The sequence below is a fragment of the Rhamphochromis longiceps genome, linkage group LG3 (genome assembly GCF_057381845.1).
Source record: "Rhamphochromis longiceps isolate RC_006_pf linkage group LG3, R_longiceps_female_GT1.1, whole genome shotgun sequence".
Lineage (NCBI taxonomy): Eukaryota > Metazoa > Chordata > Actinopteri > Cichliformes > Cichlidae > Rhamphochromis > Rhamphochromis longiceps.
This window is the reverse complement of record NC_140559.1, coordinates 37,162,016-37,188,411: the sequence shown is the minus strand read 5'-3', so window position 1 is coordinate 37,188,411 and position 26,396 is coordinate 37,162,016. Positions and strand designations below refer to the sequence as shown.

General features: G+C 45.7%; 1 protein-coding gene across 1 annotated transcript; it reads right to left on the bottom strand.

The window, feature by feature from the left end:
- Positions 1-1,422: 1,422 nt before the first annotated feature.
- On the bottom strand, positions 1,423-23,513 carry LOC146674451 (uncharacterized). The gene is made up of 10 exons (XM_085401065.1): positions 23,489-23,513; positions 22,208-22,499; positions 21,989-22,125; positions 21,550-21,844; positions 15,777-15,928; positions 15,404-15,689; positions 15,105-15,250; positions 14,605-14,851; positions 1,584-1,762; positions 1,423-1,487 (listed from the first exon to the last, which is right to left on the bottom strand). The coding sequence occupies exons 1-10, from the start codon at positions 23,511-23,513 to the stop codon at positions 1,423-1,425; spliced, it is 1,824 nt and encodes a 607-aa protein (XP_085257191.1).
- Between the last annotated feature and the right edge of the window lie 2,883 nt (positions 23,514-26,396).

Below are 26,396 nucleotides of genomic sequence, written 5' to 3'. Positions count from 1 at the left end.
CAATACTTTGTAACATAACCTTTGTTGGCAATAACAGAGGTCAAACGTTTACTATAGGTCTTTACCAGGTTTGCACACACAGTAGCTGGTATTTTGGCCCATTCCTCCATGCAGATCTTCTCGAGAGCAGTGATGTTTTGGGGCTGTCGCCGAGCAACACGGACTTTCAACTCCCGCCACAGATTTTCTATGGGGTTGAGGTCTGGAGACTGGCTAGGCCACTCCAGGACTTTCAAATGCTTCTTACGGAGCCACTCCTTTGTTGCCCGGGCGGTGTGTTTTGGATCATTGTCATGTTGGAAGACCCAGCCTCGTTTCATCTTCAAAGTTCTCACTGATGGAAGGAGGTTTTGGCTCAAAATCTCACGATACATGGCCCCATTCGTTCTGTCCTTAACACGGATCAGTCGTCCTGTCCCCTTGGCAGAAAAACAGCCCCATAGCATGATGTTTCCACCCCCATGCTTCACAGTAGGTATAGTGTTCTTGGGATGCAACTCAGTATTCTTCGTCCTCCAAACACGACGAGTTGAGTTTATAGCAAAAAGTTCTACTTTGGTTTCATCTGACCACATGACATTCTCCCAATCCTCTGCTGTATCATCCATGTGCTCTCTGGCAAACTTCAGACGGGCCTGGACATGCACTGGCTTCAGCAGCGGAACACGTCTGGCACTGCGGGATTTGATTCCCTGCCGTTGTAGTGTGTTACTGATGGTGACCTTTGTTACTTTGGTCCCAGCTCTCTGCAGGTCATTCACCAGGTCCCCCCGTGTGGTTCTGGGATCTTTGCTCACCGTTCTCATGATCATTTTGACCCCACGGGATGAGATCTTGCGTGGAGCCCCAGATCGAGGGGGATTATCAGTGGTCTTGTATGTCTTCCATTTTCTGATGATTGCTCCCACAGTTGATTTTTTCACACCAAGCTGCTTGCCTATTGTAGATTCACTCTTCCCAGTCTGGTGCAGGTCTACAATACTTTTCCTGGTGTCCTTCGAAAGCTCTTTGGTTTTGGCCATGGCGGAGTTTGGAGTCTGACTGTTTGAGGCTGTGGACAGGTGTCTTTTATACAGATGATGAGTTCAAACAGGTGCCATTCATACAGGTAACGAGTGGGGGACAGAAAAGCGTCTTACAGAAGACGTTGCAGGTCTGTGAGAGCCAGAGATTTTCCTTGTTTGAGGTGACCAAATACTTATTTTCCACCCTGACTTACGAATAAATTCTTTACAAATCCTACCATGTGAATTCATGGATTTTTTTTTCACATTCTGTCTCTCACAGTTGAAGTGTACCTCTGGTGCAAATTACTGACCTCTGTCATCATTTTAAGTGGGGGAACTTGCACAATCGGTGGCTGACTAAATACTTTTTTGCCCCACTGTATATATGCCCACCTGGCGTCCCACCCAGGGAACTTTACTTTACAGTTGTGACATTCTTGGTGCTGTAGAAATCCACTCTTTGCACATTGTCCCCAGCACCTAAATGAACAGAAGGTAGAGTAATCAGTCCTCAGAAGCACAAAACTTTCTGAGGAACAACAGTGCACACATGCATTAGCGTCATCTCAGCCCGACCTGATTGGCAGATGAAGTTGACGTGTTCCCCACAGTGCAGGTCCTGCCACATGAAGTGCTCTCCATTGCTCATGGCTCCACACATGCTGGAGTAATAGTAAGGGACAAAATCTTGTGGCCAGTTGAAGAAATTCATGGAGTGTCCGGACATCCAGAACCAGTCATCTCTATTCAAGGATCTGTTGGACATAGTGAATCAAAATACTGCCATTTATGTAGCCTATGGATTTTAACTGCTTTTTCACATTTTCAAGCTATGTGGTCTTTATGATGGGATAAACAAAAACCCCAAATCACTCCAAGCCTTCATTCATTTTCTTCCTCTTACCCAGTTCAGCATCATCACTATTCACTACGACCCCAATGCTGGTCCATCAAGAACTGAGTTACCATGAGGACCACTGTTGTCTTTACCCTTCAAATCTTCTCTAGCTTCACTCTCAGTCCTTGGTACTTCTCAAGCTTCCCATGATCCTTCTTCCAGGTATCACTAGGTATAGCTACTTCTATCACAACATACTATATGCATACTGTACAGTGGTCTGTCCACACAGCCAACCATGACAGAACGACGCGACCAGTACATGGACCCAGCGGACTCATCCCGGGAGCGCGATCTCGCCCACGTCATGGCCCTAATGGAGCGGATTTCCCACACAAAGGATACTAAGGCGATGGCGATCGGATTAAACGCTATTGGAACAATCCTCGAGGGGAATCCACATCTCTGCCAACTCAAGGGATTCATGAGCTTAATTGACGAGATGCACGAAGCCCAGGAGGTTCTTCAGGCTCAGGAGCTAGCGGCCTTTGCTCGTTCGCAGTACTCCACTCCGAGGCCTCCGCAGCAACAGCAGCAACTGACGGAGCGCGCTGCGAAGCAGCGTAAGCTTCCTGCAACACAGCAGCGGCCGAACACGGAGCCTTCTGCGACACCACAGCGATCGCCGCGGCAGGATATCAACCCCTTGCCGCTGCCACCGAGCGAACTACCGACTCCGGTCTGCTCCGACTGTCGCTCGCCAGCCTCTTTCCTTGCGGCCATGTGGGCGCAGGATGAGGAGTCGGCCTCTCCGCCATCGCCATTCTCCTCTGCAGTTTCCACTCCCACTTCCAGGAGGAAACGGCACCGGCGCCATTACCAGTCCTCGCTACAGCCGCACTCCAGCCCCTTCCCAGAGCAATCAGCAGCTGTGAGTAACCACGACAGTTTTTCCCACACTCCTTCTGGGAATGTCAATAAAAAGGATTATGTTTCTTCTGCTCCATCTGACCCTGTTAACCCCGTATCAGCTAAAGCTGCGGCTTCCACCCCGGAGACAATTAACCTCAGCTCTGAGAACATTAAGACTGTTTTATTCTCTGAACTGCCACCTCAAGAGACTGTTCAGTGTGCGCCCGAATGTTTCGTTTCTTGGGCTACTGACACTCATTTAAAGACTTCAAGTGGTAATGTTGTAGATATTGACACAATCTCCAGGGCCTCCCCAGAGTCTGCGTGTCCTCCCTCAGCAGACTCTGGACCGCTAGAGGCTGAAGAGCCAGCATTTCCCGAGTCTTTTAAAAACTCCACTGAGGTAGTGCAGTCAGCTGCCCAGCAGTCATCACAATTCGCAGTCCAGCAGCCCTCAGTTTGCTTAGCTGCCCAGCCAGAAGCTCACTTAGCTGCCCAGCGGTCCCCAGTTCAGTCCTCTGCAGCTCAGTCTCCTCCTGTTCTCCAGTCAGTCGCAGCTCAGTCGACCTCAGTGCACTATCTTGTATTTCCAGCGCCTCAGCCTTTAGCACGGCCTGCACCTCAGCTGCCAGCTCCACCGTCTATTCAGCCACCATCTCCACCCACTCGTTTTCAGGAGGAGGATGCCCCCACACAGACTTTCGTTGCTCCTCAAGACCTGGCTAAATTTGAGACTTTTACTCTCTCCGGGGCCTCCCCAGAGGTTAAATATCAGCATTCAGTTAACTCTGGACCCCTGGACATAAAGAAGCCAGCGCAACCTGTTTCGTCCCTGCCAGAGGCCCGCGTGCCTGCTGGTTCTGTTTTGCTCCTGCCAGAGGCCCGTGGGCCTGCTGGTCCTGTTCTGTTACTGCCAGAGGCCCGTGCGCCTACTGGTTCTGATCTGTCTCTGCCAGAGGCCCGTGCGCCTGCTGGTTCCGATCTGTCCCTGCCAGAGGCCCGTGCGCCTGCTGGTTCCGTTCTGTGCCTGCCAGAGGCCCGTGTTCTGTGCCTGCCAGAGGCCCGTGCGCCTGCTGGTTCCGTTCTGTGCCTGCCAGAGGCCCGTGTTCTGTGCCTGCCAGAGGCCCGTGTGCCTGCTGGTTCCGTTCTGTGCCTGCCAGAGGCCCGTGTGCCTGCTGGTTCCGTTCTGTGCCTGCCAGAGGCCCGTGTACCTGCTGGTTCCGATCTGTCCCTGCCAGAGGCCCGTGTGCCTGCTGGTTCTGTTCTGTCCCTGCCAGAGGTCCCTGCGCCTGCTGGTTTTGTCCTGTGTGTTCCAGGGGCCCCTGTGCCCACTGGTCCTGAGACTGTTTTCGCTGGAGGGCCCGAGGAGCCCGTCCAGCCTCCTGCTTCGCCAGCTGGAGGGCCCGAGGAGCCCGTCCAGCCTCCTGCTTCGCCAGCTGGGGGGCCCGAGGAGCCCGTCCAGCAACCTTCCTCGTCAGCTGGGGGGCCTGAGGAGCCCGTCCAGCCACCAGCTGCTCCACCAGCAGCCTCATCCACACCTGCAGCAGCAGCTGGATCCACAGTTTCGTCCACGCTGCCGCCTGCTGCAGCGCCTCCGTCTCCGGCTTCCACGCCGCCGCCAGCTGCAGCCTCTGTGTCTACATCCTCACCAGCTGAAGCCTCTGTGTCTTCATCCTCGCCAGCTGCAGCCTCTGTGTCTTCACCCACGCCGTCGCCTGGTCCAGCTTCAGCTTCACCCACGCCGTCACCTGGTCCAGCTTCAGCTTCACCACCCACGCCGTCGCTTGGTCCAGCTTCTGCTTCACCCACGCCGTCGCCTGGTCCAGCTTCTGCTTCACCCTCGCCTGGTCCAGCTTCTGCTTCACCCTCGCCTGGTCCAGCTCCGGTTTCACCCTCGCCTGGTCCAGCTCCGGTTTCAGCCTCGCCTGGTCCAGCCGTAGTGGCTTCTTCCACGCCAGGTCCGGGTTCAGCGTCTGGTCCTGCCTCGTCTGGTCCTGCCTCGTCTGGTCCTGCGGTTGTCACACCATCATCAGTTCCAGCTCGTCCTGTTCCACCTCGTCTCTGCCGGCCGCTTTCCTGGCCTCTAGTTGGGCATTGTCGCCGCTGTGGACGACCTCCTGAACGCCGCCACTGCCCTCCGCGTGGCCGGCCCCCGGACTTGCTCTGTTGCCACCGCTGCCATGCGCACGGTCAGCCCCCAGACTTGCTCTTTCGCCACCGTTGCCATGCGCACGGTCGGCCCCCGGACTTGCTCTGTTGCCACCGCTGCCATGCGCACGGTCGGCCCCCAGACTTGCTCTGTTGCCACCGCTGCCATGCGCACGGTCGGCCCCGAGAACTGTTTCTACGCCTCCGCCGTTGCCGTCCGCACGGTCGGCCCCCAGAACTGTTTGCCCGTCACCGCCGTTGCCGTCCGCACGGCCGGCCTCCGAACCTGCCCCGCTGCTGCTGCCTTTCGCACGGTCGGCCTCCCGAAATGAACTGTGCTGGCCTTCTGACCTATCAGTCCCCAGGCCGACCTCCTGACCTACGTTTTGGACTCTGATCCCCTGTGTGGTCTTTGGACATTTTTTTTGGTTTTCTGGGGGGGCTCTTCTTTTGTTCTGTTCTGGGCCTTCCGTCCTGTGCCTCCCGCCGCCCACCCTGGCTTGGTGGTCTGTTTGTCTTTTGGGGCTGTCGGGGGCCAGCCCTTGAGGGGGGGGTACTGTCATGGTCCTGGGTCGGTGACCCAGCGCTTTAAGTTTATTATTATCATTTTCCAATTTATTATCATGATTATTATTATTGTTTGAGTTCTACGTGTTATATTCGGTCTGCCTCTGAGTCTGCGTCTGTATCTGTCTGTCTATGGTGTCACCCCGTCTGTTTGTGAATCTGTCTGTTTAGTTCAATGTCTTGTCTGGTTCCATGTGTCTGAGTTTCCTGTTTTATTGTGAAGGTCTGTGTCGTATGTGAGTGTGCTCAGTTTACGTTTCCCCTGTCTCGTCAGCTGTGATTTCTGCCAGGTGTGTTCCCCTCCTGTCTCTCATCCCTTGATTACTGCCATCTGTGTATTTAAGCCCTGTGTTTCTCTGTGTCAGTGTCGCTTCGTACCCTCAACTTGCTGTGTGTTTGTAATGTCCTGTCCTCCAGCACCTCGGTTTAGAGTTTTGTTTTTGTAAGTTGTATTTCGTGAATCATTCTTCCAGCAATAAAGCTGCGTTTTCAGTTTATTCCCATCTCCAAGAGTCCTGCAATTTTGGGTCCACCACTTCTGCTTGCCTGCCACACAGCCAACCATGCAGTGTTGGGGAGTAACGGAATACATGTACCGCCGTTACGTATTTAAAATACAAAATATGAGTAACTGTATTCCGTTACAGTTACCGTTTAAAAAGGTGGTATTCAGAATACAGTTACTTTGTTGAAATAAATGGATTACACTGGGGTACTTTCCTGTTTCATATTGTCGCGGGTCAGGACTGTTTGGGTTTTGTTTGACAGCTACATTCTTTTGTTCCAGGCGGCAGCATTACGGTTGCCATGGTTACAGGGCGACGCTCTCTCTCTCTCTCTGCGACTGTGTGTTTCCTGGGTGAGAGAGCGCCTTTTCGTTGTTGTTGTTGTTGTGCTAAGCTAACAGGCAGAATGCTACAAGCATAGCTCTAAAGAATGTAGCCTCATGGGCAGTGTAGTCCGTGTTGCAGGGAGAATGGACTGCCATACACATTATGTGTCTGTGAGCGCGAGGAGGGAGAAAAAGGGGAGTGGAAAGGTAGGAGCAGTCATCGAGCAAAAACGGGAGCTGGAAGCATGTAAATATAATAATAACCACTGCAGCCAAGAAGAGAGCCTGATGAGCCCAGTTGTAAGTACGCTATTAAGACTCGACTGTACGCTGTGTTCGTGTTTTCCTCCGAAAACATTAAGTTCCGTTGGAGCAGTCTTTCAACGCCTCTCTCTGTCTCTCGCAAGAAAAGTTGACCCACACAACAAAGTAGAGCTATTTTTCGGCTACCAGCCGACAGGGACCCCGCCGTATTAGTCAGAGGTCCCTTTACTACAGTTCGGAGTCGCGGACCTTCAGTAATAGTAATAAATCACACAGCAATAGTACATTCACGTTGTTATAAAAAGCATGATAATATTGTAGCGGGTCAGGGCTGTTCGGGGTTCTGTTTGTACAGTTATGTTTTGTGTATGTTACCATGGTGACGGGTGACGCCCTCTCGCTGCGACGGTGTGTCCTTCCGGGGTCAGAGGGCGCCCTATGTGTGTTGTGGTTGCCGCGCTGAGCAGTTAGCTAGCGGCAGTGTGTTCTTCTGCAAATGTAATAAACGGCTGTGCTCCCTGGCTAGCTCACGGGAAGCAAGACCAAACGATACCTCCGTCTCCTCCTTGTCTGAACTCGCCACAATATATTAAGTATTCCAAAGTATTCAGAATACGTTACTGTCATTGAGTAACGTAACGGAATACGTTACAGAATACATTTTGGGGCATGTGTTCTGTATTCTGTAATGGAATACATTTTAAAAGTAACCTTCCCAACACTGCAACCATGACACTAATAGTGTACTTGTCACACAGTGGAAATTTGTGTTTTTATGTTTTATCAATCTGTGTATTGGTACATAGTGTTGATTTTATTTGCATGATTTTATTGTGATATTTATATTGCATGTTTGTTTATTGATATTTATACGGCATGGTTTTATCCTCATATTTATATTATGTGTGTTAATGTTGTACCATGTTCCTTTAATCCACTGTGGACTAAACAGACAATTGTAGGCACCTGTGAGGTGGGGGCGTTCCCCAAGGTGGCCTATCAGCCGCCAGGTTGACCTGTTAAAGGGGATAGTGAGCGCAGAGACAAAAAGAGGAGTGTCGCACGAAAGGTGAGCAGGAGAAAAAGGAACGCGTGCAAGCCCGCACGTGTGTGGAAGGAACTGCTGCCTGACTGTGGGGTGCCGTGAGTCGTTCGGCGATCCACTCCCAACGCAGGAACAGCAACAGTGGGTGGCGATGGCTGCAATGCACAACAGGGCAGGGATGCCCTTCTGCCTGCATCTGACGGTGAGACGAGGGAGGCCGTGTTCAGGTGTGGAGCGGGGCGGGACTGTGCGGCGACGCGCTGTCAGGAGGAGACAGGTCTGCGATAGGAGTCTCCTCCCTGGTCTGCTGCTGACGAGTTTTACCATACCGGAAGAGAAGTTCCTCTCCTGTCTCTTTCATATAAGGACCATTCGCCCATGTGTGGCTGGACTGTGGGATTATGGGACTATGGGAGGGTAATTTTAGCATATGGAAAACATGTTTTAGCCTTGTTTTAATAGTGTATAGTTATTTCTGCCGGCAGGGTTTTTAGCGGGTTGCAACACTATTTTTATTGTATACGGGGAATTTTATCTTGTATTTGTGACTCTGGCTGTGTTTTTTTTATGGAAATAAATGGTGTTTGAAGCCAGCTTAGTTTCTGTGCCCTGAGCGCTGACCCGCTCGCTCCCCTTTCTGCTTGTATGTATACAGACGTGGTGGTGAAGATTTAGGTCCACCAGTCTTAGCGGCTACATACTGACACTACAGTGGAAATATAACATAAATTGGCGACGAGTTTTGACGTCTGGAAGACTTGGCCGTCTACTGAGCATGAACTGACTGCATGGCCGAGTTTGGACGGAAAACGGACGATCGCGTGGTGAATTAGCATCGGAGCTAGCTGCTAGCTGCTTTTTCGCCGACGAGTCAGAAACGACAGTGTTGGCTGTGGACAGCGGATACATCATGGCTGGAATGATTGGGCAGATGGACCCCTTTGATGATGCTGGTGAGCAATGGGCGACGTATATTGAACGTTTTGAGCATTACATCCTTGCTAATGACATTCAGCCTGAGAAACGGGTCCCGGTGCTGTTGAGTGTGATGGGTCCCAAGACGTACGGTCTGCTGCGTAATCTAGTAGCTCCAAGCAAGCCTGGGACAATGCAGTATAACAATATTGTGGGTGTTTTGCAAGCTCATTTTGCTCCCAAACCGCTGGTAATAGCTGAAAGGTTCTGGATCCACAAGAGGAATCAGGGGGAAGAAGAAACGGTCGCACAGTATGTGGCGGTGCTGAAAAGACTGTCAGAACATTGCGAGTTTGGTGCGTATCTGGAAGATGCTCTATGAGACAGATTTGTGTGTGGATTAAAGTGTGAAACTGTGCAGAAGCGTCTTTTGACTGAAAAGGATCTCACGTTTCGCAAAGCAGTTGATTATGCTGTGTCGGCAGAGACAGCAACACGTGAAGTGCAGCAGTTGAGTGGTTCCCTTAAACTGAATGCGGTGCTGTCACAAAAAGGTGATAAATGCCGCCGCTGCAGGAAAATTAATCATACTGATGATGACTGCTGGTACAAAGACCGTGACTGTCACCAGTGTGGAAGGAAGGGCCACACGAAACGCATGTGTAAAGGTAGAGCCAGAAGCAGCCAAGATTGGAACAGGAAAGAGAAAGAGGGGAAACCTGAGCTGAAAGGCAATGCAGTTAAAAACAGAGCAAAGGACAAAAAGAGGAGAATTCATCATGTTGCTGCAGAGGAGAGTGAAAGTGAAGGAACCAGACCCGACACTGATAGTGAGTTGGAGCTGTATTCTTTGTCACAAAAAGAGAAATATTCACGTATCTCCCTAATGCCTGTAGTTAACGGGAAGAAAATGGAGATGGAGATGGATACAGGGGCTGCTGTGTCTTTGATTCCATGGGAACAATATAAAAGTATGTCAGTTGCCGCTGCAACCCACTGACATCATGCTGAAAACGTACACTGGGGAGCCGCTGGCACCAGAAGGGGTCATCAAGGTGCAAGTTGAACTGAATAAGCAGCGTGCAACTCTACCCTTGTACGTGGTAAAGGTGGATGCTCCACCACTGTTTGGTAGGGAGTGGCTGAGAGTGATTAAGCTGAACTGGAAAGACTTAAAGATGGTCCATGCCAGAGAGCAAAGCGGATATGACAATCTGGAGGCAGTGCTAAAGAAACACTCAGCCGTTTTCTCTAAGGAGCTGGGCACAATGAAAGGAATTAAAGCCAGATTGACTCTTAGGCCTGATAGTGTCCCCAAATTCTGTCCATCACGTAACGTGCCTTATGCTCTCCGCCCTCGGGTGGAGGCAGAACTGAAACGCCTGACTGAGCTTGGGGTGATCACACCAGTGGAGCATAGTGATTGGGCTACGCCCGTGGTCCCTGTCAACAAGAAGGATGGCTCAGTGAGACTCTGTGATGATTTCAAGGTCACTCTTAATTCGCAGCTCTGTGTGGATAAGTACCCACTTCCACGCATTGAGGATCTGTTTGCTCTCTAGCAGGAGGTCAGCATTTCAGTAAGCTAGACTTAGCAAATGCTTACCTACAGATGGAGGTAGAAGAGGAGTCTAAGAAGCTGTTGACTATTTCGACACAAAAAGGGCTGCTCCGTTTCAATTGCTTGCCTTTTGGAGTGGCGTCCTCACCTGCATTGTTTCAGAAGGCTATGGATCAAGTGCTTCTCGGCCTACCATACACCCATTGTTATCTGGATGACATCCTCGTCAGTGGTCCAGATAAACAGACACACCTGAGAACCCTTAAGGCAGTTTTGGGCAGGCTGGAGGACTATGGCCTGCGTCTCAAACAGGAGAAGTGCCTGTTTTTCCAAGAATCAGTGGAATACCTGGGCCACATAATTGATGCGGCAGGGTTACACAAATCACCAGAAAAGGTGCGTGCCGTTATGGAAGCTCCAGCACCAGCTGATGTCAGCCAGTTACGTTCTTTTCTGGGAATGCTCAACTATTATGGACGTTTCATACCTGATTTAGCTACAGTCCTGAAGCCGCTGAATGAGCTACTCATTAAAGAGAAGAAATGGCAGTGGACATCAGCCTGCGAGTCAGCTTTCCAGAAAGCTAAAGAACGTCTGGCCTCACCAAAAATACTCACCCACTACAATCCTGAACTGCCTCTCCGTTTGGCATGTGATGCTTCACCATATGGCGTTGGAGCCGTGCTCTCACATGTCATGCCTGATGGCCAAGAACGGCCAATTGCTCATGCTTCACGAACCCTCAGCAAAGCAGAACAAAACTATGCTCAGATCGAGAGGGAGGCGTTGGCAATTGTTTTTGGAGTGCGCAAGTTTCACCAGTATCTCCATGGTAACAAGTTCACCTTGCTCACTGATCATCGCCCACTGACCTCAATTCTGAGTCCAGTAAAAGGTACACCATCAATGGCAGCTGCGCGAATGCAGCGTTGGGCGCTCCTTCTGTCAGCACATAATTACACCTTACAGTATCGGAAGGGGGCACATCACGCCAATGCTGACGGTCTGTCACGTTTACCTCTGCCCCTTGCACAGAAAGAGAAACAGGGAGTGGTTGAGGTATTCTACGCATCTCAGCTGGACACATTACCAGTCAGTGTCGCCGAGATCAGACGTGACACTTTGTCTGATGTCACTTTGTCTCGTGTGCTGGAAATGGTAACAACTGGATGTTTTCCAGCACCAAAGGACACAGATCAAGAGCTGTCACCCTATCTGCTGCGCAGACATGAACTCACAATACAGCAGGGATGCCTTATGTGGGGCGTGAGGGTGGTTGTGCCACCTAAGCTGCGCTCTCATGTCCTGAAAGAGCTCCACACTCCACATCCAGGGATGGTGAGGATGAAGAGCTTAGCTCGCAGCTATGTTTGGTGGCCTGGCATTGATTCTCAAATTGAGCTTCAAGCTAAAGCCTGCCACTCTTGTCAGCGTGTGCAAAAAGAGCCTGGGTTAGCACCTTTACACCCTTGGCTGTGGCCTTCCTGTCCGTGGGAACGGATCCATGTGGATTTTGCGGGTCCATTTGAAAGTCACATGTACCTGGTGGTGGTAGATGCACATTCCAAGTGGCCTGAAGTGCATATTATGGATAGCACCACAGCTGGTAAAACCATACAAGTGCTACGGGGTCTCTTTAGTCGCCACGGCATTCCCCACGTCCTGGTGAGTGATAACGGACCGCAGTTCTGTTCTGAGGAATTCAGGGTGTTCCTGAAAGCTAATGGAGTCAAACACATCCGCTCCGCGCCGTACCATCCTGCCACTAATGGTTTGGCTGAGCGTTTTGTGCAGACATTCAAACATGCACTGAAAGCTTCCAGGGGTACAGCACCTGTGCAACAACGCCTTGACACGTTCCTCTTGACATATCGCAACACTCCCCATGCAACAACTAGAGAAACGCCAGCTATATTGTTCATTGGACGCAAGCTGCGCTCTCGACTGGATTGTTTGAAGCCCAGTGTGGCCGGAGCCGTGCGTCGGTCACAAGATGCGCAACAACAATGCCGACAGCAACACTCCAGGGACAGACGGTTCACTGTTGGCGAGCCTGTCTTGGTGCGCGATTATAGGAAGGGAGAGGACAAGTGGACGCACGGTGTCGTACTGGAGAAGACTGGGCCAGTGTCATACAAGGTGAACGTTGGAGCCCAAGGATGCTTCACCCTTGTACAACTCTGCAGGAAGAGACTGTTGAACAAGTTATGGGGACCACCGTACCTCCAGAAACACCCCAGTCTCTTGAATCATCACCGACTGACTGTACACAGGTTACAGAGTCTGTAAGACGTTACCCAGTGAGAGTCACTAAGCCACCCGCTCGTTATCGTGATGGGTGAGCGTATTAAGTAGTTCAGTGAGAATGTTGGCGTTCAGAGACATTATTCTCAACTAAAAGGAAATTCATACAGAAAGCAACATTAGTTCCAGTTTTCATGAATGTGGTAATAATAAAAAAAAAGGGTACTACTTTGGTTATGGGAAATGTTTCTGCGGGTGGTGCCACGGTCGCATAGCTTAGTGGGGAGGAGATGTTATGTATGAACCAAGAATTATTGTGTGCTATGCAAGCCATCGCCAATCCCAATAAAGAAGAAGTCAACTTGTAAACAAACTATTGTGTGTGCAGTCTGACTCGGCATAAGCTCTAATAGTGTACTGACACTACAGTGGAAATATAACACCTGGTAATGAACTAATCATGTGATTCAGGTGTGTTGACCCTGGGTGAGATCTGAAACCTGCAGGGACACCGGCCCTCATGGACTGGGATTGGGGACCCCTGCCTTACATGATCAGTTGTGGACATCTTCCTGATTTACTCATGGATGTTTGTTGTCTCATCCTGGACAGTGGTTCTGACACTCACTAGTCCTCGGCGTCTCAGGGTGCTGGACTAAGATGAACACTTAATGCCTGGTAAAGAGCTCTTTGTCTTGATGTAAGTAGGTTTTACCTCTTCTTTTGGCCTGCTTATTATCCCAGCAGGGTATTTGAAGACCCTCAAAGCACACGAGTTGATTGCCTGAATCTTGATCTTCCCATTCAGCAGACTTCTCATGACTTACCTTACTGTCTGAATGTTTTGCATGGTTGCAGCTGTCCTAGCGGCCTCTTCATACTTCCATTTACCAGTGGATTCCTTGGTGCTTGCAACTATCCTTGATGTAAAGTTGTCTTCTGTTTGTATTATACCTCAGTACTAGTGCTGGGCGATATATAAAGTTGTTTTTTTTTTAAATATCGATATATTTTTATACGAGATATAAGATGTGACAATATCCTTTATATCGATATAGTCTATGTTACGTTATAGTTATAGTTGTGGAGCCACAAGTTTGCCTCTCTTTCGTCCACTTTTGTCTTTACGCAACGTTACTTGACCTCGCCTCTCCTTCACTGAAGACAACTCCCCCTCCTTCCCCATCGCTTCACCTGCAGGCAGCGACAAGATGGACACGGCAAATTTCCGTTAACGAGTTACTGCGCATTACCCCGTGTGTGGGGCTGGACAGCATCAACGTGTTAAAAAGCTAACCACGCTAACACCATGCAGTCCACAGGGGCTGCACAGCCTAAAATCTGTTCATTATGTCAAAAGTTGACAGCGCGCCTTATGTATGAATTCTGGTTGTGCTTGATGACTGCGAACTGGTTTTATGTGGAACACAGCGCTCAGCAATCTGTCAAAAAATGTTTTGGTATGACTTTGGTAAGCTACGGAGCTGCACTGCTTGATGGATTGTCGGAGCATTACGGCTACCGAGGAGCCTCGCGGAGTGATACGTACTGTGCTTCAACGTAATATTACCGTATTGTGTGTGTAAAAGGACCATAAATGGCAGCTGTTAAGAGACATGGTTATGAAGCGGATTTCAAACTCCAGGCTGTCAGTGACGCAGTACAAGTTGGGAACAGAGCAGCTGTGAAATCTGTCTTTGTTATTGTGCTCAGCGTCTTTTAGTTTACATTTTGACTGCACAATTGTGAGCTTTTTGTTATGCACAAAAACAACATTGTTTTCTTTTATTTATGGAGCATTATTATTTAATAAATGCTCATAATTTACTTTTGAGTAGTTTTTTTCATTTCCATATATGCTGTATGTTAATAAAAGTGCCTGTGTGACATCTGGGACACAGCTTTGACTAAGAACTCTTCTTGTTCTTACTTTATGGCTTTAAAAAATATCGACATATATATCTTATATCGCCATCCAGCTAAAAAAATATCGACATATATATCTTATATCGCCATCCAGCTAAAAAAATATCGAGATATGAATTTTGGGTCATATCACCCAGTCCTACTCAGTACTGACAATCGTCACTCTCTTTGTTACCATTCGACTCCACTTCTCCTGTCTAAATGTTATTCTGATCTCATTAACACGCACACACACGTTCTTAACTTGCACAAGAAAACTTGAACTATGACCTTTTGAATACTGGATGACTCTGTGTCCTCCCTGTTCATTCATTGAGTTGTTAGAAGTATCTTCTGTATCAGTACCTGCGCAGTCCCAGCCAGACGTGGTCTGTGAGAGAGAAAGGAACGAGGCCCAGCAGCTGCTCCAACTCGCTTTGCTCCTGTTGGCTGTGAAGGCTGAGCAGGTCCCAGTAATAACGTCTACAGTACATCAGAGCATCGGACCAGCAGAGCCTCTCTCCCACCACCGTCACGTTCCTGCCACCAAACTGCAGGCTCACAGGTGGAGGAGGGGTGGGAGGAGTGGGTGAAGGAGTAACAGCTTCTGGTGCTGGAGAGAAGTTTGTTAGGTTTCTGTTTGTTTCATCCATGACTGTTTGTTTTTATTTTAGTTTAACAGGTTAAATTGTAATGTTGCAATCAGCTCTGAATCCCCCCCCCCCCCCCAAAAAAAAACACGAACATTGAAAGCTAGAAAGTCAGTTCAATTTCTTGACTGTACAATAATAAATATGAGAAATCATATAAAAAAGAAAAAGAAACAAGCAGCTTCCACATATACCACTAGAAAACAAGGGCTATACCAGGCAGAGAAGCAAACACTTGCACTTCACACAGCGTCAGAGCTCTCAGAAGTGCTGGTATGATCACATTGATGTAGCGACCTTCCATTTCATGACAATGGAATGTGTATGTTGGTGTACCAGCCAATGATTCAATAATGCCACACCTGGTGGAGTTGTAGAAACATCAAAGAGAAATGTGTCAGTTTTACTTACTAAAGGGAAAAAAGCTAATATCTATTCAAACAATGTGTTGTTTAAATGGGAGAAAAAATGAATAATAATAATAATAAATATTCCTGTCAGAAATCATGTCTCACCTCGGGTTTTGATTTCCATTTTGATCCAGTGAGTCCCCGATCCGAATCTCTGCCCCAAGAATCCTTTGAGAACAACAGTCCTGTCTGTTGATGATGGTGACAGCACTGACTTTATACACGGCTAACAAGTCTACTCTCCACCAGGGATTTGTTTCTTCTAAAGTGTGGGTAAAGCCTGCACCGTAGATGTTTCCATTTTTGTACCCATCAACAGCTTTGGAAGACGGATGTGAAGTCGATGACTGTACTGTTGGCTTGCTTAAGGCCACGTTTGAAAGCGGCTCCACTAAAGTGTTAAAAAGAACAAACAAGTACGAATCAGTATCAGGCAGATGTGTTTCAGTAGATCAGATCCAGTCACTTAAAGCTCTACCTGCTGGGGCAGCATACACCTCCACTTCACACAGGGTGAGAGTCTTCTGCTGTCCAGGAAGAAACACGTTCACAAAGCGACCCTCCATGCTGCCTCCATCACACCGGTATGTGTAGGTTTTACCAGCATTGATATGTGAGATGGAAGCACACCTGACAGCAGAGAGTGTGGGGGCAGCATTATGTTAGTATTATGGGCCTCATGTTAAAATAACATGACTCAAGGACTAGAAAATAATCTTCTTCTCTCTTCATTCTTGATGGCCAAAATGAACACACTGGGTTCTTATAAGTTCTTATAGGTTTTCAAACCCCTCCTTGCAGTTTCTTAGCTTCTGCTGGGCAACTCAAAGCTTCAGCTCCCTCCACAGAAAAGTTTCTTTGTTTTTTATTTAACTGTTGAAAAAGGTGGGATTGAAAGACATTGAAGTCCCCCCAGCTATTAAACCCAGCATTTTATGTTTAAAATGACACAGGGTGCTATAACAGAGCTTTATATATATTTATATTTTATATTGGTAAATAGTAAATCATTTTTATTCTTTTCTCTTACTCTTTATGATGTACGATTCAGTCAAAGAAGCTGTATTGAGAAAACTGTGATGGACAAAAACAGAATTTTACAGCAAAAAAGGAAACAGAAGTATGTCTATATAACTGGATTAAATTTAAATGTGAGAATAATAAAATCTAATAGAAGAAAGATAAACTGAATAAAACACCAAAGTGAAGCATATTTATACGTAACTGAATATTCTAATGTAATGCTATTTTCTATGTGTTCCTCTTGTTCATGAGAATCTTACATCTGTTTATGTATTTGTTTCTTTTTGTATTATTTCAGATATTACATTATTTGTAGACCAGTATGACAATGTCTAAGGCAAGACAGGCAATTTGAGAAAAAAGAGGATAGAAATAGAGCTGGGGGATAGAAACAAATAGAAATGCATTATGTATTGCCAACTGTTGCACCTGTGAGACACAAAAAAATCCCAAAACAAACATTCAGCACCTAGAACACAAAAATTGGAAAAACACAGATACATAAATCAACAATCTTCTTAGTTTGTTTGTGTTTGTGTGCGCGTGTGTGTGTGTGTGTGTGTGTGTGTGTGTGTGTGTGTGTGTGTGTGTGTGTGTGTGTGTGTGTGTGTGTGTGTGTGTGTGCGTGTGTAAATGCCTCCTGTCCAGCTTACGAGTTATCTTCTTTAAGGTGCGCAATTTGAGAATTATACCAGGGTTCAAGTCCCTGTGATTTGAGGCTCTCTTTTTCAGAGGAGCTACAGTATCCAAGGTCACACAGAGTGGAAAAAGTAAAGTTATTAACAAGATAATCGGCCTCTGTTGAAGTAGCATAAGTGCTGCTCTGTGTTGGCACAAGGTGTCAAATAAGACAATAGTGAGTCAAATATACTTACATTTAGTTACAGCACTTTCAGTTTCAGAAAGACATCTACTGTGATGAAATCTACTTCCCACTGTTGTGTAATCAATTGCTGAAAATTTAAACGTTGTTAGGAATTGATCAGCCCCAAAAGAATTTCAGGAAATACTGTTAAATGTTCAGTTTCTATGCTCTATGCTGGAAACCATGATTAAAGTGCTGGCTAGTGCTCTTTTACAGTTTGAAAGAAGGCAATTGAGTCTAATAATAGATTAAATGCTGTTGTGGCAGAGGTGTGGTCTGTGGCTCCATTACACAGGAGGAGTAGCAGGCTTGAGGTGTAGTGCCAGAGAGCTTGGCAGGGCAGCTGCACCTCAGTTTGTGATGATTCTCTCACTCTTTTCAGTGATGCCGGGACCTGAAGAGAGGTAAGCTGGTAAGCTTTCCAGCCATAGACTGTACAATGGCGCAAGACAAATTCTCTGTTCTTTGTAAAGACCATTAAAAATCACACCAAAGTGTCCAGAGTCGTGACTGCGATAACAAAGTCGTGCAGAAACCAGTGTCATCATGTCGGACCTGCAACCTGCGCCTCCTCCCTAGCCGGTGCAATTGCCCGTGCAGATGCTAACAGAGATGGCAGGAGATGCTAGCAGGGATGGCAGCTATGCACAGGGAACAGGCATTGGCACAGAGACAGCAATTAAACAGACTACAGGACCAGGCCAAACACCAGACGCAGGTGTTGGAGAGGCTGTTCAGGGTCACTGTGGCTCTGCCCCTCCTCTGTTATCAGTGACAATCCCCTAACCCTAACTCTAAACCGAGGTGTTCTTGAAGGCTTTCCAGTTGCAGCTGTTGCCCACTAACCTTTTTTTTCTGATCTGCCTCCCCGGGTCCTAAAGGTGGCACCCGACCCACAGAGGGCTGCACAAACACTGAAGCAGGAGTGCAGGCAACCAGGACACCTGACAGGGCAGTGTATGAGGACCGCTGGCTCCGGTGATTTGGTCAGTAGAAGATTTTCCATTAGAGCAGTCTCGTGATGACACCCTATGCTCAGCCTTTGACCAAGTGAAAGAAACCGATTGTCACTTGGTGCACCCTTAAGTTTCATGGACCTACCCGCAGTTCATATTGATGAAAGACAGGCTCTGCTGCAGGGGTGGACAACTTCAGGCCTCGAGGGCCAGTGTCTTGCAGGATCTAGCTATAACCCTGGGTCAACACACCTGAATCAAATGATTAGTTCATTACCAGGCCTCTGGTGAAATTCCAGACATGCTGAGGAGGTAATTCAGCCATTTAAATCAGCTGTGCAATAATGGATTGCATTTATATAGCGCTTTTCGAGACCCTCAAAGCGCTTTACAATTCCACTATTCAGTCACTCTCACATTCACACACTGGTGGAGGCAAGCTACAGTTGTAGCCACAGCTGCCCTGGAGGAGACTGACAGAAGCGAGGCTGCCATATCACACCATCGGCCCCTCTGGCCAACACCAGTAGGCTGTGGGTGAAGTGTCTTGCCCAAGGACACAACGACCGAGACTGTCTGAGCCGGGGCTCGAATCGGCAACCTTCCAATCACAAGACGAACTGCCAACTCTTGAGCCACGATCGCCCCGTAGTTATTATTATTTATTACTTAGTTGCTTAGTTACTTTTTAAAAACATGATGCACAACCTGAATACATAATGAAGCAATAGACCTTTCAGCCCAATTCTATTTTTCTGCATAATACATCATATAAAATTGAATCAAGTGAAAAGTCTCTTTTAAAAACTTGTTTTGTTAGTTTTAATCTTTTGATTTTATGCACATTCCATCAAGAAAAAAATCAACTATATGCAACTGTCTTTGACTTGAAGAAATTTGTTTAACCTCTAAACCTATTTTCTGCATATTCTAGCATATAAAATATTTTTTAGTGTGTGTTATAACCTCAGGATAAAAATGTTCAGAAACTCAAGTGCCAATTTTAGGACGTTTACTGATCGCTTTCAGAAACAACCACAGCTAGTGGAAACACATACAGGAAACTGTTTCTCACATAACATTCCGGCAGGGAAAACCCTGAAAAACCTCTGAAGGTTCAGGGGTGCAACGCCCCCAAACATACATTAACAACAACACTGTCTATAACAGTGTGTACACTCACTCTTTCAAATAAATGCAAGTAAAATAACAGCAGAAAATAAATAAAATCAACACGTCCTGTCACTTTATTTTCACCAGTTTAGAACTCAAAGTAAGGTCAGTACTTCTACACTTTAAATGCTACATGGTTGTACTCCCTCCTGCACTCCATGTCATCCATTGTTGATCTGCAGGCTGATACCAGGGACATCACACGCGCTTACATCATTGTTGTGAGATACTCTCACTAACAAAATCACGGTTTAGTAATGCAGTAATGCAGTAACGCAGCGTGCTTACAGGAAAGCAACAGTAATCTAATTACCTTTTTTGCAATAGTAATCCCTTACTTTACTCCTTACTTTAAAAAAAAAAAAAAACAATCGGATTACAGTAATGCAGGTTAATTATGGACAAAATGTTGAGGAAAAGCACTGAGTTTGTTAAAGGAACTAACAATGAGATGGAGTTGTTGCTGCGAGTAACACAAAAGTACAAAGTTGCAAAAGTGAGTGAGGATTAAAGAATTCGAAGAAAAGCTATCTGGAGAATGTACAGACTGATATTCATCTTTAATAGGGCTGTCAAAATTGAGAGCAAACAAAACAACTGCTGTATAATGCTAATTTTGCCTAATTAATTAATTAATTAAAAAATAATGCCTAATTTTTCCCTCCCTTTTGTGCACACCAGCACCTGGAATAGTGGGCTGGGGGCAGTTTTGACCCAGCAGATAAGTTGGGCCAGCGGCCCAGTTGTGCCAGAAAAAGAGAAAGAGTGTCTCGCGATACAGCAGGTGATCCACTCCCTTCGTTATCACCCTCTGTTCGGATCATGCCCCGCTGCAGTGGCTCCATCGCATGACGGATGCAAACCCTCTCAGGAGAAATGTGAGCACCTCAGTTTGAGGATAAGGCAAAAGAAGGACCCTGCATTCTCCACAGAACCAGGAGAGCATGGACCCATCCCTCACCACACAGACTAACTGCACAGAGAGAGGAGAGCAGCAGCAGCTGGGATTCTGTTACACAGGAGCACATCTAGGGAATCAATTCAGGCAAGGTATTGAAGGAGGAAGTGGCTGACACAGACTGCAAAAGCAAGATCTGCTGCACCGAGGGGGTCCCGAATGGCAGTGATGATACTGATAACTGCTTAGATCAGCTGAAACAGACGTTAAAACACTAAAATCCTCTGCTGCTGCAGTGAGTGACAACTGTCTGAGAAACCTCCAGGTGAACAAGCAAAACCCTCCAAACCCACATCAAGGCTGGTACCAGCAGCCTTTAGGATATCCAGTATCTTCATCTGTTGCCATGGCGACATTCCATTCCCTGACATGTGTTCTTTGGGTTATTTCCAGAATCACAGTGATTACCCAAATAAGTAAAAAGATCTCCACACTAACACTGAGGAAGACAACAAGGGTGTAGGATGTGCTGTCCTTATCACCTACAACTATGTTGGAACACAAAGTAAGAGTGAAAGGTGAAAAAGTGTCCTGCTTCAATGAGAGTGCCAAGCTCCAGCCCAACTAGGTGGTTTGCAGAGCGAGACTGTGCCATCTACAAGCGATCAGCAGTGAAGCGTAAACAACAGGGTGTTTTCAATTTTCCTCAAGTTCCTGCTAAGGAGGAACTTTAGCATGTCAGGAGTTGATTTTTAGGTTTCTTAGGTTTAGTTTTACATCAACTCAAAGCCTCAGCTCCTTCCACAGATTTTCTATCTGGAGACTGGCTCGGACAATTACTAGTTTGTTGATTTGGCCGTATGTCTGGTGTTCTCGACAAGCTTATTGCTGATGCTCCTGTAGCTCTTTCCAGCCTTTTGCAGTCTTGTCCCTTTAAAAGCTCTTTGCTCTTGCCCATTGTGGTGGAAAGGTTGGACTGGACGAAATTTATTTTCTGGACAGGTGTGCTTTATACTTAACTAAGATCATCTGTAACTGATTAACTGATTTGTGCCTAATAGGAACTGAGTCAATCTATGAAAGCCAGAAATCTGACTGGTTTGTAGGGGATCAAATACCAAAACAATTTGTAACTTTTATATAATAGGTTTTTTATGGATATTTTGTCCACTGTCATTAAAATGAAACTACCATAAACTGGAGACTGTTAATTTTAGCAGGGGTTTAAAATTAGCCCTCAGTATGTTAGTTGTCATGCTGCACATAGTATATATCTTGTAAACTTTAACATATTGCTGTTCTATTATTCTAAAATTAACTAACTTCTAATCATTACCTGGGATTACTGTTTCCATTGTTCTCCAGTGAGTTTCCTATTCTGATCTCAGCTCCATCCAGTCTTTCAGCACAGCAGTCTCCTCTGTTGGTGACTTTTACAGCAGTGATTGTAAAGCTTCGCTGCAGGTCCACCCTCCACCAGGGGTTGGTCTCGTCTTCAGCCGTGTGGCTACAGAACCCATTGCTAGAGAACGAGTTCCGTCTGCCATCGATGGCTTTGGACGCAGTGGCAAAGGAGAGTGTAGATGACTGGGCAGCTTCTCCTTTGAGTGCCACATTGGGTAATGGGTATCCTTGGAGGAAAACCAGTATTAGTCAGTTTCTCTAGAAGGTGCCCTGTGTGGTGATTTTAAAGATCGCATTTGGCTGTCAACATAGCCGGGGAGTCTGTGAACTACCAGGCTTCTGTATCAGCTTCAGAATAAAAATGTGATTACCGTAGTACACTTCAACCTCGCAGAGATTTAGGACCTTCCCGCTTCCTGGGAGGAACACAGTGACATAGCGTCCCTCAATAGAGCTACATGGAAAGTAAAACGTCTGTCCGCTGGGAATGTGAGAGATGACCGCACACCTGTGTATGAACAAGAAAAGAAATTGATGGAACTATAACTGACTGCAAATTTATAATGTTAGTCTGTATCACGCTGTTTCACCTCACACGCTCAGGGTCACTGAAGTTTGTCGAGTTTCCAATCCAGATTTCTGCACCATTCAACCTGTTTTCAAATCCTGCAATATTGGTTATCGCAACAGCACCAATTGTATACACTCTTGCCAGGTCTACCCTCCACCACGGATCAGACTGTGGTAAAGTAAGTGTGCAGGACGATTTCTGATAGTTCTCATCTCTATTGCCATCGACGGCCTTGAAAGCAAGTCCGATGTTGTCTCCATTTGAAGACTGCACAGCTGTCTTCTTTAGTGCCAGGTTATGAAGAAGATGACCTCAATGGGAAAAACAGACATAATTAGTCAAAATTCATAGATTGCACTGGGGGCTTGGGGTTACTCAAGATTCATTCATTTATTTGTGCACCGCAAATGTGCGAGATGACCCCATACCATTATTATTGATTATATTATATGGATCTATATCAGGGTCACTTTTTTTTTTTTTACATTTCTGATCCAGATTTCAGCACCATACATTTTTCAATTCCACTCTACTGGTTATCACTGGAGCACCAATCCACTATTTCTAGGTCTACATTCCAGCAGTTGGATTGTAACATGGTAAATGAGCAGCATGGAACAGAGCATGTTAAGCGTAAAGGTCAGGAAGAATTCCAGTATGTTACGCACCCAGGGATACATCCTGTTTTGGGTATTTAAAGCAAGCAGTCAAATTACTTTTGCCTTTCCACAAATCACAAATTGACACTGACTGAAGACGGGATAGCGTTTTGATTCAGTGCTAAGTAATGGAGGTTTTGTAATGATAAAAATGAGTAACTATCATTTAAACAAAAAAGATTGTTTTCAAAAGAGGAGAAAAAAAATCTCTACCTGGAAATGCTGCAGTTGTCATCATGAAGAAAGTTCCTGTAAACATATGCAGTGATTCTAAAAATCATATAGACGGTGAAATGAACATCAACTATTATTTAAAGAAGTAAATATTCCTTAATTATCTCTGCTGAGCAAGTCTTTTAGCATTATTTATCTCACTGTTATTTTTGTTGACTGACTGATCTGCATGAGCATAAGTCAGCTCTTCCCCATCACTGCTTCTAATACATTTAATACAAAGTCCAATGTGTGTTTCCTCATTTTCTCTGTGTAAGCCAGGATATGATTAACGTCTGTTAATTGTGTGTTTTCACAACATAGCTATGGTATTTGGTCTGGGTTTTGTTTTAAAGATGAAAAAGTACAAAATATCTGGAACTGATTATTTATAAGTAATACATTTAGTTGAAGACAATTTGGCTTACCAGTGAAGATCCAAATATAATCCATTCCACTATTGTCTAGTAAAAAATTCTCACATCATTACCACATTAAAGAAATTACGCTAGTTACTGGTATATCCCTGCTGACTTGTCGATCGGCTTACTTCCTCTGTAGTTTCTTCAGAGTACTTCTAATATCACACTGTACTAGTTCGTTTAGTCTGAACATTCCCGCAGCACTAGTGAGGGTTTGCATAAATGACAAGACATCCAAGTGGATATTTGCATTTTCCAAAGAAATTACTTTGCACTTTTCTAAAAAAAAACATTTTGCATGGTAACACCCCTTATGTGTTTTCAGCATTAGCCAAGATGACAAGTGTCATTAAGTACAAGAACTTTAATGACTGTTGAATCAATTTGTCATGGTACCTGGATTGTTGACCCAGTGTTCTGACTTTAGACTTTTTGTCATTGTTTTGTTTTTCTGTGTCTTTTCCTGTTTTATTGTGATAGTCTTTTTTGTCCTGTGTGCATTATGTTCAGTTTTACTTCCTCTGCTTCATTAGTTAGGTTTGTTTCCTTTTCTTCCATTATCCTGTCTATTTAAGCCCTCAGTTTGTTTCTGCTTCTGGTCACATCATCGTCTCGTCCTCATGTTTGTGTGCCCTGTTCGCTCAGTCATTTATGTACAGTTCACCTATCTTTTGTGTTGTCTCTCTCAGTGTTGGTCAAGTTACTTGAAAAAAGTAATCAGTAACTAATTACTGATTACTCCCCCCAAAAAGTAATCCCGTTACTTTACTGATTACTTATTTTCAAAAGTAATTAATTACTTAGTTACTTAGTTACTTAGTTACTTTTTAAAAACACGATTTACAACCTGAAGAGGTGATAAAGTGATAGATCTTTCAGCCCAATTCTACTTTTTCTACATAATCCATCATACAAAATGTAATCAAATGGAAAAGTCTCTTTTTTTAACTTGTTTTATCAGTTTTAATCTTTTAACTTTATGCATCAAGCAAAACATTTAATTATATGCAACATTCTCTGACTTGAATAAATTAGTTTAACATTTAAACCTATTTTCTACACATTCCAGCACATAAAATAAAATATTTTTTGTGTTTTCACTCACTCTTTCAAACAGATGCAAGTAAAACACAGCAGAAAATAAATAAAGTCAAAGACTCAGCGGTCCTTTTGCTCTATTTTCACCTGTAAAGCAGGAGCAGGGTAGGCGGAGGGTTACCCTGGTGTAGGTGTGCTGCGGTCAGTTGAAGAATCCGCGCGAGTGTCTCTGTGAGTTTCCCATTACGTCGTAGCTACTCGGTGCTTGCTCGGAAGTTTAGGGGTTTTTTTCGCTGTAAAAAGAAGTTTTCTTCCCACGCACGATGGACGCTAATGTTTTTGTCACTTTTTATGGAATCAAACTCAAAGTAAGGTCAGTACTTCCACACTTTAAACGCTGCACGCTCATACTCTCTCCCGCACTCGATATATTATCCATTGTTGATCTGCACACAGCTGCTGTCACCAACGTCGCACTTGCTTACGTCACTGTCATGAGACATTCTCGCAAAAAAAATCACGGTTTTAGTAACGCAGTAACGCAGCGTTCCTACGGGAAAGTAACGGTAATCTAATTACCGATTTTGCAATAGTAATCCCTTACTTTACTCGTTACTTGAAAAAAGTAATCAGATTACAGTAACGCGTTACAAGTAACGCGTTACTGCCCATCTCTGGTCTCTCTGTGTTTCACACTCATCTGATCATGTCATAACTTAAATATTACCTGAAGCAGTTTCAGTCAGGTTAATTAGGTTAATTATGGACAGTGTTGGGGAGTAACGGAATACATGTACCGCCGTTACGTATTTAAAATACAAAATATGAGTAACTGTATTCCGTTACAGTTACCGTTTAAAAAGGTGGTGTTCAGAATACAGTTACTTTGTTGAAATAAAGGGATTACACGACAGTCTTTTCCTGTTTCAGATGTTAGAGTGAAAAAGTTTTTCTCCAAAACAATGATTTCATTGGAGCAGCCTTTCAACGCCTCTCTCTGTCTCTCCCTGGCAAAGTTGACCCAGACAACAAAGTAATGCTAGTTTTCGACTACGAGCCCGACACGGAACCCGACGTATTAGCCAGAGGTCCCTTTACTACGGTTCAGAACTGCAAATATCCCCACTTTGCAGTTATTTATTTGTAAAAAAAATGTGTGGAATCATGTATCACGTGTACACCACTTTGTGTTGGTCTTTCACGTGGAATTCCAATAAAATTGATTCATGTTTGTGGCTGTAATGTGACAAAATGTGGGAAGGTTCAAGGGGATAACTGTGACATGACATGGAGTAGATAGCGCAGATGTAGCACAGGACCCAAGGATCAACACAGACAGGGTTGCAATTCGTATGCTTATTTATTTATGGTGCAGCGTAAAGCACCATAAATAAATAATAAATACCAGATTGACGGTGTTTTAGCACTTTTCTGCCAAGAAGGGAAGAAGGCCATTGCAGAGGACGCTCTGAATGTAAAGGGAAGCTGGATCCAGTAAAGCCATCGGGCGGCCAGGGACAGAACTCAATATGTGACTGTATGGTAAGAACTATGGGTAAAAGTGAGATGGGTAGTGCGAGATGGCAGAGAAGGTAGAATGGCTGTGTGACAAAGAGTTCACTCAGCATGAGCCAGTTGAAAGTTAGAAGAGCAGCTGGAGGGAAATGAACAGAAATGTTGAACAAGTGAGTTACTAGGTTAGTTTGTGGGTGTTAAACTGTAAAAACAATGGGGGGGGGGGGGGGGAACAAAAACAAAAGAAAAGAAAAGAAAGAGTGGAGCGTAGAAATGTGCGTGACAAGAATTGTCTCCAACTAGTGGGAGAAGGTGGTATTGCAGGTTAAAAGAGAATAGGAGTGTTGTTGATGAAAATATA